Source organism: Bolinopsis microptera, chromosome 8, assembly GCF_026151205.1.
Source record: "Bolinopsis microptera isolate Bmic1 chromosome 8, MBARI_Bmic_1.0, whole genome shotgun sequence".
Taxonomy (NCBI): domain Eukaryota; kingdom Metazoa; phylum Ctenophora; class Tentaculata; order Lobata; family Bolinopsidae; genus Bolinopsis; species Bolinopsis microptera.
The window spans coordinates 17,566,245-17,585,952 of record NC_087079.1 but is presented as its reverse complement, the minus strand read 5'-3'; the positions used below and the strand labels follow the sequence as shown (position 1 = coordinate 17,585,952).

General features: G+C 39.7%; 1 protein-coding gene across 2 annotated transcripts in view; it reads right to left on the bottom strand.

Moving 5' to 3' along the window:
• Positions 1-19,708, bottom strand: part of LOC134819697 (fimbrin-like) — a 65,094-nt gene that overhangs the window by 16,866 nt on the left and 28,520 nt on the right. Inside the window, exons 2-8 of one of the 2 annotated variants that reach the window (XM_063829780.1) lie at positions 14,132-14,193; positions 3,734-3,880; positions 3,466-3,597; positions 3,237-3,269; positions 2,673-2,806; positions 2,053-2,263; positions 1,504-1,588 (exon numbers count right to left, since the gene is read on the bottom strand). In XM_063829780.1, coding sequence (XP_063685850.1) covers positions 1,504-1,588; positions 2,053-2,263; positions 2,673-2,806; positions 3,237-3,269; positions 3,466-3,597; positions 3,734-3,880; positions 14,132-14,170 — 781 coding nt within the window. In that variant the 5' untranslated portion in view covers positions 14,171-14,193. Of the gene's footprint in view, positions 1-1,503; positions 1,589-2,052; positions 2,264-2,672; positions 2,807-3,236; positions 3,270-3,465; positions 3,598-3,733; positions 3,881-4,161; positions 4,402-14,131; positions 14,194-19,708 lie in introns of those variants that run through there. The other variant, XM_063829781.1, reaches the window with a different exon arrangement.

Below are 19,708 nucleotides of genomic sequence, written 5' to 3'. Positions count from 1 at the left end.
TATATAATGGATTGTAAATTAACTACCATTACTAATGTACACTGTGACAAAAGTAAATGGTGAGTGTTAACACTAACTCTGGGCCATAAATTCTGTAATTTTTTGTGTACACTCGTTTCTTTTTTATAGAAGAAAAATCTTTACCGTTCAACTATTATGATTGTAAGTTCTGTATTTTGTATTGTAAATTAACTATCATTACTAAAACGCTGTAGCCATACTAATCTTCTAAGTATCGTAACTCCAATACGGTATTATACAGGGTGGACATTTACTCTATGCCACCCTGTATACGTTCCAATACGGTATACAGGGTGGACATTTACTCTATGCCACCCTGTATACGTTCCAATACGGTATACAAGGTGGACATTTACTCTGGGCCACCCTGTATACGTTGATTTCGATCCTGGACCTATGTGGTAAGTTTGCTCCCTAAACCAAAACCAAAACCAACACACTCTGCTGTAAAAAGTAAATGGTGAGTGTTAGAGTAACTCGGGGCATAAATTCTGTACTTTTTGTGCATAGGTACTCGCTTGTTTTTTTTATAAAAGAATAAAAATCTTTACGGTTCAACTATTATGGTAGTAAGTTTTGTGTACATACAATTTAATTTGAATTAACAAAACTACAAAGTAAATTCATATAATCGTGCAGTAGCGTGAAGACAGGAATCAGAGCAATTTCGAGTTTGAACAGATTAAAGTTTTGTTATCTACAATAAGTATTGATGATATTAATCAGTTTAGATTCATGAAGTGACGTTATCAGAATTTGCTCTCGAGTGAATAAAGACACTAGGAATAATGGTGGTAATTACTATTGTAACTTGATCCGCTACATATGTAATATATTACAATAAGTACAGTGTTACACACTTACACAGGTACAGGTGTATTAATGTACAGAGCATTCATCTTTAGTAATCTATTAACTGGAGCCTATGACGTAATGGACTGCTCGGCACCACATGTGCCATACATGGCCTTCATACCAAATAAATGAGTCGAATTAATCAAGGTCCATTGCAGATTTCAGTAGCATTATTTTGAACATGTCAATCATAATAATATGATAGATAATGAAGTGGACAGTAGGTAGCAGAGTTGGGCTACTTGATCTAATGTAACAGATGGTTAAGAGTTAATACTCAAACAATGTTATGTTGAAAAACGGCTCAAGTTAATGCCACACCTATATTCTATATTATATACCTAGTAGTATATTCTATTTTCAAAGTCACGCAAGACGGACGTGACTTTAAGCAAAGTCGGTAGTTCAGTGTTTCTGTCTATTTTCCACCATATTATAAGAAATGGTAGTAAATACATTAACACATGACTCAAGTAAAGTATAAATGTGATTTGTTATTGTAGTAAATACATTAACACATGACTCAAGTAAAGTAAAAATGTGATTTGTTATTTTTAAAATAACAAATCACATTTATACTTTACATGAACCAACTAAAATGTTACATTATAATGAGTGTGAACTAACCGAGAGTTTCGAACTCGTCCAGAAGAGCTCGGAGACCGGGGCAGTCTTTGAGGGTGATCTTAGCCATCAGTCCAATCCTGATAACCTGACCAACACCAATGTTTAAATCAACGTGATTTTTCGATCGTGAAGTTTACAAACGATTAAACATTAGGCAAACTTCACGTAGTTTTAAAACGTTAAATTCAAAAAATGAAACAATGGTAATAAACATGTACCTCAAACTTTCTGGGAATTCCGTTGCTGGGTTCATAATATGATATACTTAAACAAAGCATCATAAAACCAAGCTTTAAATAATGCAACACAGCACTGTATCAACTGTATTGATCAATCCTACGTCTCTATCCATGTACTCAATACAAATTTTCAGGATACTTGTCATATCTTAGAGAAAATAACTAGCGTGCGGCAAGCGATATCGAGTAAAAGTGTAATTTAATTTAACCGTGCGGAAAAATGTTGAGCTATTTTAGAGGGTTCCAGACTCATTTTTAAACTAAATAACCGTGACACAGTATAATTAATTAAGAAGACCGAATAACCAACCTGCCACAACAGACCAAGACAGAGATGAGCTTTACCCTCGATGAGATCCTGCGCACCAATGTTGACCACGTTGCAACCGATAGCGACGCAAGAGTTGAGGGCAAGAGTCTGATTCTCCTGAATCTTGAAAATGGATAACTTTCCAGCATCATTAGGCAGATTCAGAGCTCTCTCGTCAACTGTATCCTCCACTGAGTCGTTTACCAGCTTGCTGAGGTAAATGTGAGGTTAAATAGTTGCTGGGGTGAGGAGGTATGAAACACAATAGTTTGAATTGAGGGACTGTGTAGCGCCCGTCATAACATGACATGTTGTGTCAAAAGCATTATTGTTCTGAACGTTTAACTTGCCTGTAGAATGTCAATTGAATTCCGCCAAACATATTTGCTTGACAGATATAATATTCATTATGCGACTGTTCTATATTTATCTTTTAAACGATAGTTGATATGAGTTCTTAATGTCTTCTTACTGTTTTCAAGGTGATAAGTGACCGCAAGCGCATCACAAAATTTGTTTAAACTACATAGTTTTATATCACCTCAAATGATTGAAAACAAAATTATCCAAACATTTAGAGGCAAATGCCCCCTGAATCCTGATCTCCACATTCCACTTACTTCAAGATGATACCATCCCTAAGAGCTGCAAAGAGAGCGGTACCATCTTCTGCAATGGGGATATTGCCATGCTTCAGTAGGAGTTCGTCTTTGCTCAAACGGAAGTTGATCCAGTCAACAAAGGCCAGTTTTTCCTGGTGAAGAGTTATTTCAAACTTGGTAATGGTTTTCATTACCAATATAATAAATAAAATATTCAACCTCTACTAAATTAAGTAGATTTAAAGTAAACCAGATGGAAAGGATTTCAGTCGAGAGACTTGCTTCTATTATTTAAACGTAAGGTAATTGTGGTGGACAATGGAGAAATTTGCAGAGACGTCACAGTCAAAAATGGTAAACCTGTAGCAGTGCTGTGTAAAGATCAAACTATTATAAATCGCACACATCCGAGCACCTCTAAAAGCAGAGTAACGCAGTCACGTATAGCCATGCAAAGCTAAAGATAAACCAATATTGCATTGCAATTATGGAGTTTATATGAAGAGCTAGATTAAGTAGAAGAATTCAACGAAAGAGTGAAAAGCTCAAATCCTCTCTAGGATTAACTCAAAAGCTATTTACTGATTGTCTGGCCGTATGGTCTGAAGCATGAGGCTGAAATTGACATACAAATAAGCTTTAATCACAAGCTTTAATCGATATTTATAATTAGGGATTAGGAAACTATTCGATCATTATGATCAATCAATCATAATATAAATTATCTGTTAAGAAATGATACTTCGCACGGTTTTGCAATCAGAAAAATTTCATAATTTGCTAGTTAAGATAAGATTCGTGTAATTATTACCTCTTCTGCGTAAGAGTGAGTAGTCCACTCAGACGATTTCTCTGATCCCTTGTTGACGTTAACCTTCTTCTTCAGCTCAATCGGTTTGATTGTCTCTTTGAATGTGTTTTTCGATTTCACTTGGTTCAGAATCTAAATAAATCGACCAGTTTTGAAATTTGCTTCAACGACGAATACTGAACACATTTAACAACAAATGTTGTAAGGACAATATTAAACAAAAATATAACAAAATCAAATAAAACAAGAAAATAACTCAATAACTGACCTTGCAGAACTCATCGAAGCTGATGGCGCCATCTTTGTAGCTATCACAGATGTCCCTGACCTTGAAACCAGGAACCTTAGCTCCACAAGCTGCCAAAGCATCACCCAGACTGTTGGTGGTGATCGAACCTTTGCTCGAGGTGTCGAACTGAAATGAGAATCATGAATTTACTGATATATACTGATATTCCATAAGCTTTCAGTCAGCCGACCATATTGAAATATTGAAATTAATAACTTAATATTGATATTAATAACTTAATCAATGTTCTGTACTGGTCAGACTGCCAGAATCTAAGTACATTTCCGGGATATAACAAATCCTTATCTCTGATCACATCTCTAATCTCCCTCAATAATTTGTGTATGTATGTATGTCTGTATGTATGTATGTTTGTGTGTACGTTTGCGTGTATGTACAACTCTTACTTGGTCAAATATCTCACGGACAGTAAAGGACTTGGTCCTACTGAGAACAGTTTGCTCATCACCAGACATTTTCACTTAAATCAGACAGCAGGTACCTTATTACAGTACTATACAAACAGGGAACAACTTTACTACAACGGAGCAAAAGAAACTGCCCCAACGCACTATGCGCCACTAATTAGCTCAAGGAACCCAATACCTTGTTACCTCAACGACTGTCAACATTCTAAATCCTAACTCAGTTACTTCATCCATAACTAGACCCTGCTCAATAGGGGCCGAAATTCGATTTAATGTTCGCAAATTAAGTTTATCCGACAAAGTACAGTAGGTAGGATGATCATTTTGTCATTGAATACGTCCAACTCAGTCTTAGTTTTTGTAACGACACCAACTTTTCTCTCGTATTTCACGACATTTTTATCGGTGTCAGCCTTGTCAGACACGCGTGTTTCTAGTTTTGGATTGTAGCCTGCCTGATTTGTACTCTCATTACTAGGGGCTGGTGCCCACCCCTATCATTACAACTCAAGCAGTTATTAAATCATTTGTTAGCTTAAAACCACAGCAATGTCAAATTAGGAAACTTGATAATTTTTCTGAATATGAGAAGAATTGCTTCATTATTTGCTACCAAACAATTGCTACAATATTTGCTACCTAACAATTGCTACGGTATTTTCTACCTAAAAATTGCTACCTGCTCGAAAGCATCTTTGAACTCCGTCAGCGACATGGCTGAAATGTCTCGACACAGTGGAGGTGGGCTGGTTGCCATGACTACGCAGCTATTATATCCTTTTAAAAACACAAGTTTGTTTTTATTAGGGGTTTACACTTCACAACGACTCAAAATGTAAAATCGTATTATCTCAGAATTTTAAACAATAATTGCGGATAAATGAGAGGTTGGAAAGCTTTAGAAGTCTGTTCAAGGGGGCGGGGGGCGGGGGTGGGGGCGCGGGGACGGAGGTCGGAGTCATATCTATCAGCTGCATTTGGTCCCATGGAAAAATATTGTTCCTAGCCGAAATTATCGCCGGCCAAAGGTCAGCGCTTATGTGTAATTGTATTGCGTAAGCGATTTTCAATGGAGTCTAGTACCTACGCGACGTACAGTGAGTAAAAGCCTGAAAGGTTTGAGGAGACGACAATATACTGTTTATTTGATAAATCAAAGGGAAAACTACTGTGCATAACATTAACTAAACATATGAATTGGATGGAAAGGAAATAGTAAAACTAAGCGGAACTTAACACAACATGTCCAATGTCAATCTGAAAGTAGACTGATTTCAAGGGGACAAATAGGACGAGCTTTGCAAAAACTCATTTGACGCCTCCTTCAATTAGGCCACCTGATGTGGTGAGACTTAGCTAGATCCGTTATTTGATCTTCAGATACAGTCCCAATCACGCATCTGTTCAACAATCTGAGAGAGTCCTCAGATATATTGTACCCTTATCTATTCACAGTTCACAATTTCAATATTTTACTCTTACTGATGTTTCTAGAGAGTCTAGTCTTTGTATTTTAACTGATTAAGTAGGGGGTACTACCTAGATTAAGGGCACAGAACAGAGAGAGAGAGAGAAGGGCACAGTTTCCAAGATCATTTTTCAAGAACATCTTACGCTTCTTACTATGGACTTGATTCGAAATTTTAATTTCCACTTTCTTTTTGTTACCTACTCTCTCGTCCCTTTCTCGTTTAGAATAGCACTACCTGACTGCTGACTATATGTATTATATAGAGTGACTATTAAAATAGCACTACCTGACTGCTGACTATAATATATTATATAGAGTGACTATTAGAATAGCACTACCTGACTGCTGACTATAATATATTATATAGAGTGACTATTAGAATAGCACTACCTGACTGCTGACTATAATATATTATATAGAGTGACTACTAGAATAGCACTACCTGACTGCTGACTATAATATATTATATAGAGTGACTATTAGAAATTTAGCACTACCTGACTGCTGACTATAATATATTATATAGAGTGACTATTAGAATAGCACTACCTGACTGCTGACTATAATATATTATATAGAGTGACTATTAGAATAGCACTACCTGACTGCTGACTATAATATATTATATAGAGAGACGTATAAACTATATATAACGCGAGATTTAAGGAGGGCTGTGAACTGCTAACTTAGCTACCTAGTAGTAATACTATATCACGTAGTAACGTATAACGTGTTGACAGCTTCAAGCCACAGGAGAATTAAAATGCGACAGCTCTAATGAAAACACCATGTTAAAGTTCAGTAAACACCTGTAACTACAGAAAGACACAACAGTGACAACTGTAACTACAGAAAGACACAACAGTGACAACTGTAACTACAGAAAGACACAACAGTGACAACTGTAACTACAGAAAGACACAACAGTGACAACTGTAACTACAGAAAGACACAACAGTGACAACTGTAACTACAGAAAGACACAACAGTGACAACTGTAACTACAGAAAGACACAACAGTGACAACTGTAACTACAGAAAGACACAACAGTGACAACTGTAACTACAGAAAGACACAACAGTGACAACTGTAACTACAGAAAGACACAACAGTGACAACTGTAACTACAGAAAGACACAACAGTGACAACTGTAACTACAGAAAGACACAACAGTGACAACTGTAACTACAGAAAGACACAACAGTGACAACTGTAACTACAGAAAGACACAACAGTGACAACTGTAACTACAGAAAGACACAACAGTGACATGTGTAACCACTGAATATTACAACGCTGAATTTATTCACTTGAGAATTAGTATGACAAAGAGAGGTAAATAGCAACTGAGCCTGTATTATACAACACCACTCACACCAAGTTATATAATAGGGGAGGTGCTGGGTGGCTGAGAGAGAGCAAGCAAAGCAAGTAAAAGGCTCTCATCAGACAGTAAATGGAATGCAGCGCCTCTTTAAACTTTTCTGCTCAGCAGACAAGTTGGCAAGGGAGTGACGGCCCAGGCACGTAGCCAGGGGGGGGGGGGGGCTAGGGGGGCGGCAGCCATGGTCGCCTGGTAACTGGGCTGTGTTTATGACTGCAGTCAGTCAAAGATTTGAACTGTGGATTAGTAAATATATGTCATTAAATCCAAGCAAACATTCTAGAAGACTTCTATAATTATAGTCAATAGTGTCCCCTAGACCGTAGGGAAATGTAAAAATCTTAAGACGATGAGGCCTGAGTAAGTCGTAAATTCTGATTGGAGAATGCAGATTGCTGTTGTGAAGTTACCAAATTTACGTGAGTACTTGATTCTTTTCAATCCCAGTTTATTGCTGTCCTACAAATTTCTTTAATGCCAAATGTCGTCTAAAACACCCTGTTTCGCAAAAAATTTCCGGGGGGCTGCGCCCCTCTAGCCCCCGCCAAGGGGCTCCGCCCCTGGACCCCGCTGGGGGCTGCGCCCCCAGACCCCTGCCACAGCTTGCTCGCTTCGCTCGCTGCGCAGCTTGATTGGACGCGTCGGCTCGCTTCGCTCGCCGACAGCCCCCCTCAAAGAAAAATCCTGGCTACGTCCCTGTGACGGCCTTTGGTGTTTAATCTTGTAATTTCATGAGAGTCGCAAAAACGCAAACCATAGCAAAACTTGAACTACTCAAGTCTACAGTTGTACAGTAAAAACCTTCTTGTTTTAGTTTGCACTTTTTTAGATCTGATCATCTGAGTTGAACTTTTATTGTTCGACTTCGGTACCTCAAGAGGAAGAGTTCGTTTAATCAAATGTTCGAGCAATTTATCAGTAGCACTGACAGTTCTAGTTGGTCACCGATACTTTTTCGACCAAACCGGCCGACGAATTTAAAACAATTTGGACTGCGTTAACTTCCGCTATCAAATTTCCAAGAAAGACTTATCTTTACCAAAGATAAGACAACTTGTTCACGTGACATGATACTTATATTCTGTCAAAATGTGTCAAACTGTCCATATTATAACCATTCAACGAAACAGGCAGCGTCTCAACTAACCAAAGCAAAATAACCTTGTTTTGGGGGAAATCGATGGCCGGCGCGGCGGCCATGTTACACTGTTGAGTGGGCTTTCTGCAACATATTTTGGGTATGAGCACAATCTTTCATGATTGTAAAATAGCAATATTAAAATTGTGTAAGTACAGCAGCTCCACAGCTTGGTAAGACAGGTCCATGATACAAATCATGAGATATCCGCTGCTCTACAAATTACAATTATGTAATATGTTTAACGTGATGTAATCCTATCATGCAGTCTAATATAGTAATAACCATGTGTCAAAACACTCGTCACAACTTGGCTGCCAACTAATTATATACCGGACTCTTCTCGATACAACACAATTATCACATAATCTAAAGGAAGAAATAAGCCCCATATACACTGGTTTTTTAAGGAGCCCACAAAGCAGACATGGGCGACGCCGTGGGCGGCGGCAGCGTGGGTTATTTCACGGCGGCGGCGGCGTATGACCGGCGGCGCCCATTTTTGCCACAGAGGATGCCTCCATGCAGTCGCAGTTCATACGTTACAGAGAGAGTGTTCTTACACGAGTTATCATGGAAAACAGCTGTTAGTTGTACATTTCTAGGGTTGTGACAATATCTGAGCTATCAAAGAGGTGGTTGAGTAGCAAACTGATGGTGGAACTTTTCTAGTGAACGAAAGGGAGGGGTAGAGAGTGGAGTGGGCTGTAACATCACGAGCATAAGATCATTATCATTCTACTCTAGAACATTAGCCTAGTAGTAGAGGTGCAGTGAGATCTTGTACTAACATAAATGTAGATTCTATACACAAAATGAGCTAGCTAAGAGAAATGACCCAAGAAATGAACAATGTCGGTACATAGCAGATCACGGTAACTACTCTACGTGTTCAACCAAGAGCATGAAACGGAGAAGGTAAAGGAATAACGATCGGAAACAATTAAGCAATTAAACGATCTTGATTGTGCGTATCTGGAACCATGTGCAATTAACATGCCGTACGATCGCTAATCGATAACACAACAATCAGCCATGAGGCTGGCTTGTAAAATACACAAGCAGTTAACATCAAGTCAATAAACCGGCACAGCACAACAATCAGCCATGAGGCTGGCTTGTAAAATACACAAGCAGTTAACATCAAGTCAATAAACCGGCACAGCACAACAATCAGCCATGAGGCTGGCTTGTAAAATACACAAGCAGTTAACATCAAGTCAATAAACCGGCACAGCACAACAATCAGCCATGAGGCTGGCTTGTAAAATACACAAGCAGCTAACATCAAGTCAATAAACCGGCACAGCACAACAATCAGCCATGAGGCTGGCTTGTAAAATACACAAGCAGTTAACATCAAGTCAATAAACCGGCACAGCACAACAATCAGCCATGAGGCTGGCTTGTAAAATACACAAGCAGTTAACATCAAGTCAATAAACCGGCACAGCACAACAATCAGCCATGAGGCTGGCTTGTAAAATACACAAGCAGTTAACATCAAGTCAATAAACCGGCACAGCACAACAATCAGCCATGAGGCTGGCTTGTAAAATACACAAGCAGTTAACATCAAGTCAATAAACCGGCACAGCACAACAATCAGCCATGAGGCTGGCTTGTAAAATACACAAGCAGTTAACATCAAGTCAATAAACCGGCACAGCACAACAATCAGCCATGAGGCTGGCTTGTAAAATACACAAGCAGTTAACATCAAGTCAATAAACCGGCACAGCACAACAATCAGCCATGAGGCTGGCTTGTAAAATACACAAGCAGTTAACATCAAGTCAATAAACCGGCACAGCACAACAATCAGCCATGAGGCTGGCTTGTAAAATACACAAGCAGTTAACATCAAGTCAATAAACCGGCACAGCACAACAATCAGCCATGAGGCTGGCTTGTAAAATACACAAGCAGTTAACATCAAGTCAATAAACCGGCACAGCACACGGTGCACATTTGGAAATATAGGAAGTCGGGGCCGGGTTAATTGGGGCCTAACAAAGCAATCCTCCTCAGCATATACCCCGCACAGGGTATAATTAAAACAATGCTCAGTGCACACGCTGTCATGACGACCAATCAACCCGTGTGCCGCACAACACGTGTCATTTCTCCACCAATCAGAGAGCAGAGAATAAGGTTTAACAGAGGAGGTAGCTAGTCACGTGGTCATGTGTAGCCCCATTCTTTAGTCACGTGGTAAGCAGGGTTTAAAGAACGCGTCAAGAGAAAAGGGATGGTAACTCGCTACAATAAGTGTGAGTCTTTACAAAAGAACACAAAGAAAAGTGAGTCACAGGTCGATCAGGTATATTTTGTACTCAGAGAGTCACTAGTATCTTCTACTCCTAATTACCTTTCGGGGGAAGGAATGTAATGGAGAGGTAATTATATGATTGAGAGGTAATTGATTCCTCGTTATCAGAAGTTCACTTAAACACAAAGTTCAAATGTAAGGTTTATAGGTAGCCTATCAGTTCGATAAATCAAAATAATTTGCATTAGCCAATAACCATGGGTTAAAACACGACAACATCGCCAGACAATGATTTGCGTAAAATATAAACAAGACATGCTAATTAACTTCACAGATCTCAATAAACTGAGTAATATTAACGTATGAAATAAAGAGCTTCAGGGAGGGTAAGTCACGTGATATTATTTTTACCCACAGGGCTTCTGTACATCCATAACGTCACGAGTAATTAAAGTAAAAGTAAGTTACTCATGCAACAACATGAGTCCATGAAATGTATGAATTATTAAACAGGGGATTCGTTGAGTGTAGCAGGTGGTTCTTTGTCGCGTTTAGATTATCGAGTTTAAACAAAAACAGTCCACAAGATGTATTCAAATGTCACAACTAATATACCTATAACACTAATATAACACCTACAGGTCCTACAGCTACATGAGGTCTCTGGTAAACCTTTTAGTCACAACCACAATGGTTATTTATTCAATGAAAGTTGACTAATAACCGTTAACCAAAGCATAACGAACTACGGGTTACACAACAGGACGGCATAACAATTGTACAATATTTACCGCTATTGTACCCTGCATATAATGATAATAGTGGACATACCACGTGACCTTTATACTTGACTCTCATTGGTTCTTATCCCTTATCTGTACAACCTATGAGACTGGTATTATATAGGTCCTGGTAGATCATGTACATGCCTATCTTATTGTTCGTGCAGTAACTTTAGTTCCTCCCCCTTATTGACTCCAACTAAATATAACTGACAATTCAAATAGCGTTAAATTTTTTTACAGTTAATGAGAACTGTCATAGTTTAAATAGTTTAATTTCTTTATTTAATACGCCTATCAGCTGACTTGTTGTTTTGCCGGATGATATTGACCTGGCTCACCACCTACACCTTCCTCACCACCTACACCTCCCTCACCACTTACACCTCCCTCACCATCTACACCTCCCTCACCACCTACACCTCCCTCACCACCTACACCTCCCTCACCACCTACACCTCCCTCACCTCCCTCACCTCCCTCACCACCTACACCTCCCTCACCACTTACACCTCCCTCACCATCTACACCTCCCTCACCACCTACACCTCCCTCACCATCTACACCTCCCTCACCACCTACACCTCCCTCACCACCTACACCTCCCTCACCACTTACACCTCCCTCACCACCTACACCTCCCTCACCACCTACACCTCCCTCACCATCTACACCTCCCTCACCACCTACACCTCCCTCACCACCTACACCTCCCTCACCATCTACACCTCCCTCACCTCCTACACCTCCCTCACCACCTACACCTCCCTCACCACTTACACCTCCCTCACCACTTACACCTCCCTCACCACCTACACCTCCCTCACCACCTACACCTCCCTCACCACCTACACCTCCCTCACCACTTACACCTCCCTCACCACCTACACCTCCCTCACCACCTACACCTCCCTCACCACCTACACCTCCCTCACCATCTACACCTCCCTCACCATCTACACCTTCCTCACCACCTACACCTCCCTCACCACCTACACCTCCCTCACCATCTACACCTCCCTCACCATCTACACCTCCCTCACCACCTACACCTCCCTCACCACCTACACCTCCCTCACCTCCCTCACCACCTACACCTCCCTCACCACCTACACCTCCCTCACCATCTACACCTCCCTCACCATCTACATGACATGTACACCTCCCTCACCTCCCTCACCTCCCTCACCACCTACACCTCCCTCACCACCTACACCTTCCTCACCACCTACACCTCCCTCACCACCTACACCTCCCTCACCACCTACACCTCCCTCACCACCTACACCTCCCTCACCTCCCTCACCACCAACACCTCCCTCACCACCTACACCTTCCTCACCACCTACACCTCCCTCACCACCTACACCTCCCTCACCACTTACACCTCCCTCACCATCTACACCTCCCTCACCACCTACACCTCCCTCACCACCTACACCTCCCTCACCACTTACACCTCCCTCACCACCTACACCTCCCTCACCATCTACACCTTCCTCACCACCTACACCTCCCTCACCACCTACACCTCCCTCACCATCTACACCTCCCTCACCACCTACACCTCCCTCACCTCCCTCACCTCCCTCACCACCTACACCTCCCTCACCTCCCTCACCACCTACACCTCCCTCACCTCCCTCACCACCTACACCTCCCTCACCTCCCTCACCACCTACACCTCCCTCACCATCTACACCTCCCTCACCATCTACATGACATGTACACCTCCCTCACCTCCCTCACCTCCCTCACCACCTACACCTCCCTCACCACTTACACCTCCCTCACCATCTACACCTCCCTCACCACCTACACCTCCCTCACCATCTACACCTCCCTCACCACCTACACCTCCCTCACCACCTACACCTCCCTCACCACTTACACCTCCCTCACCACCTACACCTCCCTCACCACCTACACCTCCCTCACCATCTACACCTCCCTCACCACCTACACCTCCCTCACCACCTACACCTCCCTCACCACCTACACCTCCCTCACCACCTACACCTCCCTCACCATCTACACCTCCCTCACCATCTACACCTCCCTCACCACCTACACCTCCCTCACCATCTACACCTCCCTCACCACCTACACCTCCCTCACCATCTACACCTCCCTCACCACCTACACCTCCCTCACCACCTACACCTCCCTCACCACTTACACCTCCCTCACCACCTACACCTCCCTCACCACCTACACCTCCCTCACCACCTACACCTCCCTCACCACTTACACCTCCCTCACCACCTACACCTCCCTCACCACCTACACCTCCCTCACCACCTACATCTCCCTCACTACCTACACCTCCCTCACCACCTACACCTCCCTCACCACCTACACCTCCCTCACCACCTACACCTCCCTCACCACCTACACCTCCCTCGCCACCTACACCTCCCTCACCATCTACACCTCCCTCACCACCTACACCTCCCTCACCTCCCTCACCTCCCTCACCACCTACACCTCCCTCACCACCTACACCTCCCTCACCATCTACACCTCCCTCACCACCTACACCTCCCTCACCACCTACACCTCCCTCACCACCTACACCTCCCTCACCACCTACACCTCCCTCACCACCTACACCTTCCTCACCACCTACACCTCCCTCACCACCTACACCTCCCTCACCACCTACACCTCCCTCACCACCTACACCTCCCTCACCTCCCTCACCACCTACACCTCCTTCACCACATATTCTACGTATCCTTTATTATATCATAAGCATGCAGATCAGCTGCAACTTGCTACAATCAACAACATTTCTTTTGTGATACTACTACTAAAATATGCTATTAAAAGCAACATTTAAAAGTAGTAAAGTAGGTAAGTTATAATATTTAGAAGTAGTAAGATATGTAGGTACTCACTCTCTCGAAGACTTCCTTGCATTCTTCAACAGAATCCATGATTTCACCTATTCAGCAACGCTAAATATAGAATATGCGTTAGAAAAAAGGAAAGAATATTCATAGGTAGAGACATTTTAATTCTAAACTGCTCAAATCTTATAACAGTACTAACATGCTATATATCATCAAACTGAAAATATGAAACGTATCTAGAGTTAAACTTTGGAATGACTATGATCGGTATTAAGTTAATTAAATGTAAAATATAAAGATACAGTAAAATAGGTTGGTAAACAATGAACAAAGAAAAATTGGTAAAAGAGAACAAGTGGCCATGATGTAACTGAAAGGGTTATAAACCGGAGAGAAAATGGACTTACTCAGAATAAAACTGAGATAAGAGTTGAAATGTGTATCCTGTTTTCATCGGACTGCAATCTGATACTAGTGTGTCAAGTCACGTGACGAAACATTTAGCTTCTCATTGCTTTGTTTTACAGCGATAAAGGTGAATAACGCCAAATACAGTAGTGTCAAATAACACATGAATGTGATAATGCAGGATTGCGAGCGTGAGTTCACTATTGTTAATCCACACTCGGAAACTTGTGTTCACTTGTGAAATTTCACACAATCCAGAATTTTGTTTAACACGATTCGTATTCTTTAAAAGGATCGATTCAAACTACATACAGCACAAACAAATGCCAGGACAAGGTGAAATCCCAACAGTAAGGTGAAAAGAAGATATTATGTAGTCGACATTATATAAGCAAAACATGACAGTTTGATTGGAAATGTGTCGGCACGTACTTAACATATAAAAATAGTTTACAGGCTGTGTAAACATCCGGCTAGCTGAAAATAAAATACTGAGCAGCTCATAACACTGATCTTAGCAAATCCAGGACCACTTAACATACCAGTATACTTCAGGTCTAGTGTAGCACTACTACTACTACTATATATATATATCTTCAGTCTAGTGAGCCAGTTTATAATTGATGAAACAATAGATTACTAAATTTTCCTGTCATCGTGACTCCATCAAAGGAGGGGCAAAAAGTAATGACCAAATTTAACAATAGATTGAAAGTAAAGAGAGGAGGACATTTCCGTTCTTTTGTAATGCTGGGGTGGTAGATAGGTAGGTGTGGTGTTTATACCATTTACATTTATTAGTTGCAACCAGATTAGTGTGAGCAGTGTGAGTAGGCGTCACTAAGGATCATCCTTCAAACAAACAAAACACAGCTAGACTGTCGAGGCAAGTAAATTAAGATTTTCAATACAAGAAATTTCATCAAGGAGTAATCCCTTCCATATTGATAAAAATTTACTTGTCCAGACATCAACTGTTTCCACAACACCTGTTACCTGTTGATTAGTAATTATAGTGATTGTCAAATTGTCAATGTGTAATCAGTTACTGAATAGTAAACTCGTTAGAAGGTGAACCATATTTTTTCCGAACCATGACCATGACTATCCAACCATATATATCTTAAATATTACACCTCCCTCACCACCTACACCTCCATATCTTAAATATTACATATTACATATTACATATTACATATTACATATTACATATTACATATTACATTATATTACATATTACATATTACATATTACATATTACATATTACATATTACATATTACATATTACATATTACATATTACATATTACATATTACATATTACATATTACATTATATTACATATTACATATTACATATTACATATTACATATTACATATTACATATTACATATTACATATTACATTATATTACATTATATTACATTATATTACATATTACATATTACATATTACATATTACATATTACATATTACATCTATACAATATTTTAAACTTGACGAAATTTCCCCGGCAACGGGGACATAGAAGAAAAAACACCGAAAATCGACCTCAAAATGACCCTCTGGTGAAGCCAAACCCAGCTCGCAAATGGAGTTGAAACCTCGCCATTTTTAGCAGGGTTGTAGAAAAAGGATAGGAATAGGCTATAGCATTCTTAGAATTTTGATTTAGGCTTTAGATTTTTTATAATTAACGTCGGAAGTGAGGTTAAATAATCGTTAGAATAATGGCGTTATTTTAGCAAAGGTTTACTGTGCTGTTGCGTAGCAACGATAAAAATGCACGTGCGCGAGCAAGTACATCTTAACTACGCGCGTTGTTATGCTGTATGCTACGTCATAACTTCAAAACTAGCTCACATTTACGCTCACGCTATGACTTATATTCATAACTTTGGTTGTGATTGGTATTTTTTGATGCGGTAAAAAGTATCGTTTTGGGAATCCGAATACTAACAACGCTGTCGCCATTGTTAAATAAATTCCATTATGTCTACTGTATAACAGAGCTGTATGATGAAGAGAAATTAAAACATAACTGATTTTTAAAATTTCCTCGAACAAAGCTTTCGACTAGCGGGTTTCTAGTATTACATATTACATATTACATATTACATATTACATATTACATATTACATATTACATATTACATATTACATATTACATATCACATATTACATATTACATATTACATATTACATATTACATATTACATATTACATATTACATATTACATATTACATATTACATATCTTAAATAATAATCTCAATAAATCTGTGTGTAATTTCTGACGAAACCAATAAGCAAATTTTTTTAAACCGGCCGGTGGTAAGTGGTTTAATTGATGGGTTTGTACCATAAATGTGACAAAAAATGGCTCACTTTTTCTCCCTCTTGGCTCTCTCTTCCATTACTGCAGATTATGTAGTGTTGGTTCATGAATCATAATTAAGTGAGCCCCTGCAAGTGATACTTTAAGCTTATTAGGGGTGAAGGGCATTGATTGCAGTCTGTTTGGACTGTAGAGCTAGAGAGAGTTCATACTTTCATACGACAATGTCATGCATGTTTTCAAATATAATAGGCGGGTGTGGTGCTTAGTTAATAAGGGTTAATTTCTAAAAGGATTTAAATAAAAATGGAAAGCGGTTTAAGACGGGAGTGATGAGGTGTAATAGTCGTGGTACAGAGTGATCATGGAATGTGGTGCCTAATAATGACTTAATTATTCAATAGAAAGAACTGCTTATGCGATTATGTGTTACAGTAAATACTCCTAGCCTTTTCAACTGAAGGCCGCTGGCCGGGTTACACTAATATTGAAATAAAAACCCAAATTCAATGTCACATGTCAAAATTAGTATTCAGATCTATGCATGTATTTTTCACGATCCATAAATCCTTACTAATGTCAGAAATTGTGTGAGCTGGTGCAGCAGAGTTTATCAAAATATCACATCAGCCTCATGTGGCTTACTGATACCCTACTTTTGTAGCCTAAGAGATTTAAATAGCAAGCATATTCCAATGTATCATAGATCAACTGTTTTTATTGAATGTAGAAAATTCAAAAATTCTTTGTCATGATAACTACTTGAAAACATGTAAGTGTGTAAGTCCAGCAGGTGTGCAAAACTTAAGTTTAGAATTTGTAAAATAAATCAAATTCTAATTGTAAGTGGAATTTGGAGTTTACGTATGAAGATCATTATGCCAGGTTTAAACATTATTTTAAAACCACATACAAATAAACAACCTTATAAACGGCATTATATACTGGTACATTTGCATAGTTATCAATACTAAGGAGTAAGGAGCCCATTCCCTTACCTTTTAAGGGGGTTTTACCTTTTAAAAGTTTTTCTTTCTCCACATAATATTTCCCACCAGCCTGCTGGTAAATTTGTTACGTTTTTGCTTGGTCACATTGAAGTCTACAATAACCAAAGCCTTCCAAAATCGTGTTCCTGGTTAAGTTTCTATTCCCATAAAAACCAGGAAGTCAATTGTGAAATAAGTGTGATTCGAAAAAGAGGATGCAGATTATAGGATTGAAATCTTACAATGAGTGATGATAAATCTAGTCAAGTTTTGTTTTAAATCTCCATTCCAAGCTTCCTGTCTTCCCACAATGCAAGGAAGCTTTCTCTCTTCTAACCAGGATTCAGGAAGTTTCCTCCCTTCCCATTGTGCCAGGAAGCTTCATGCTTTTACGACGGAAAGCTTTCTATTTTCCCACTGGTAAGCAAGTCCCTCCATTTGCATTGAGGATCTTCTACCAATAAACTATTATCTAAATTTTCACAACAAATCTGCAATAAATTGAGTTCCTTCCTAGGTTGAATGAAGGTGGGATTCCATCGTAATCATAAGAGTTGAAGCATACAATCTCAGTCTTATTACATCACAGTCTATTACCATGCGCCAACAAGATGTCCAATACTCAATTATGCTATCCATAGCCAGGTTGAGATAGAACAGACACTCTAGTCTGAGACGAAACGGAATCTCGTTAGCTTTTCGTGTTAAAAGCGATTTCTCAACGGTTATCACCTCTCTAGATGATTCTCAAAACATTTGGACTTTATTGCATTTTTGAAATAAATGCAATAAGGGCGTTTTCGGCCACACCCTTTTTCAGGGTTTTGCGGTCACTCGAATTTTTGTATTTCAGTCCAGGAAGGTCTTAAAGACTATTCCGATACACCAAAATGTGCCTAATAGCCACATTTATATACAACTTATGAAGCAACATATACCTTAAAATGCTTCGTTTCGGAAATATGGCCGAAAAACGGTTTTTGCCTTGACGCAGTTCAAATTTCCGTGATTTTTGGCATTTCCGCCTAGGAAGGTCGTAGAGACTATTCTGATACACTAAAATGTACATAATGGCCACATTTATATACAACTTATGAAGCAACATATACCCTAAAAGGCTTATTTTCGGAAATGTGGCTGAAAAACGGATTTTTGCTGAGCGATAATATTCACAAATGGGCTATTGGACTGTTAACTAGAACGGTCTTAAAAACTCATGAGCAACATAGCATTTGTCACAAGATGTAAGATGAGTCACTTTGTGTCCAGAAACACCTACAAAAATTAGAGAATGATTTACTTTATTAGGCATCTCTCTTAATGGGCCAGGCCAGCAGCATATTTGTGTCTTACGAAAGGGCGATTTTTCAAAATTACGGTTTCTTTAGTAAAGGTCAATGGGTCAGTTGCTAACAGTAAATTGTTTGAAATTGCCGACTCATGCACATCATATACTCAAAAACGCTCACTTTAGGAGTGATTAGTAAATAAGTTTAACTACTGCATGATTTGTGAAAAATCCAACACTTTTTTATTGGCACCAATTTAGCCAAAATGTTATGACAAAAATTCAACTTTCTATTTATTCATGCCATGAAACTTAACCATGATATGTATAATGTACTAAGAATACCGGACCTAAAATAAATCGGCACTGTTTCCGGGCCAGATTGTTGCTTGACCACTGACCAGTACTGACCAGTACTTCAGAATGACCCCATATCCTTTTTTTCAGTCGCATAGATTTTCCCATCATATGATAATGCGTGTCATTGACTGGCTAGTTCTTCTGTTATTACAGCAGTGAGCTGCCTCGAGAACTTATCTGGGGCATGGGCACAAATACTAGAACATTAAAACTGTAATTCTAGAACCTCAGATAAAGGTTA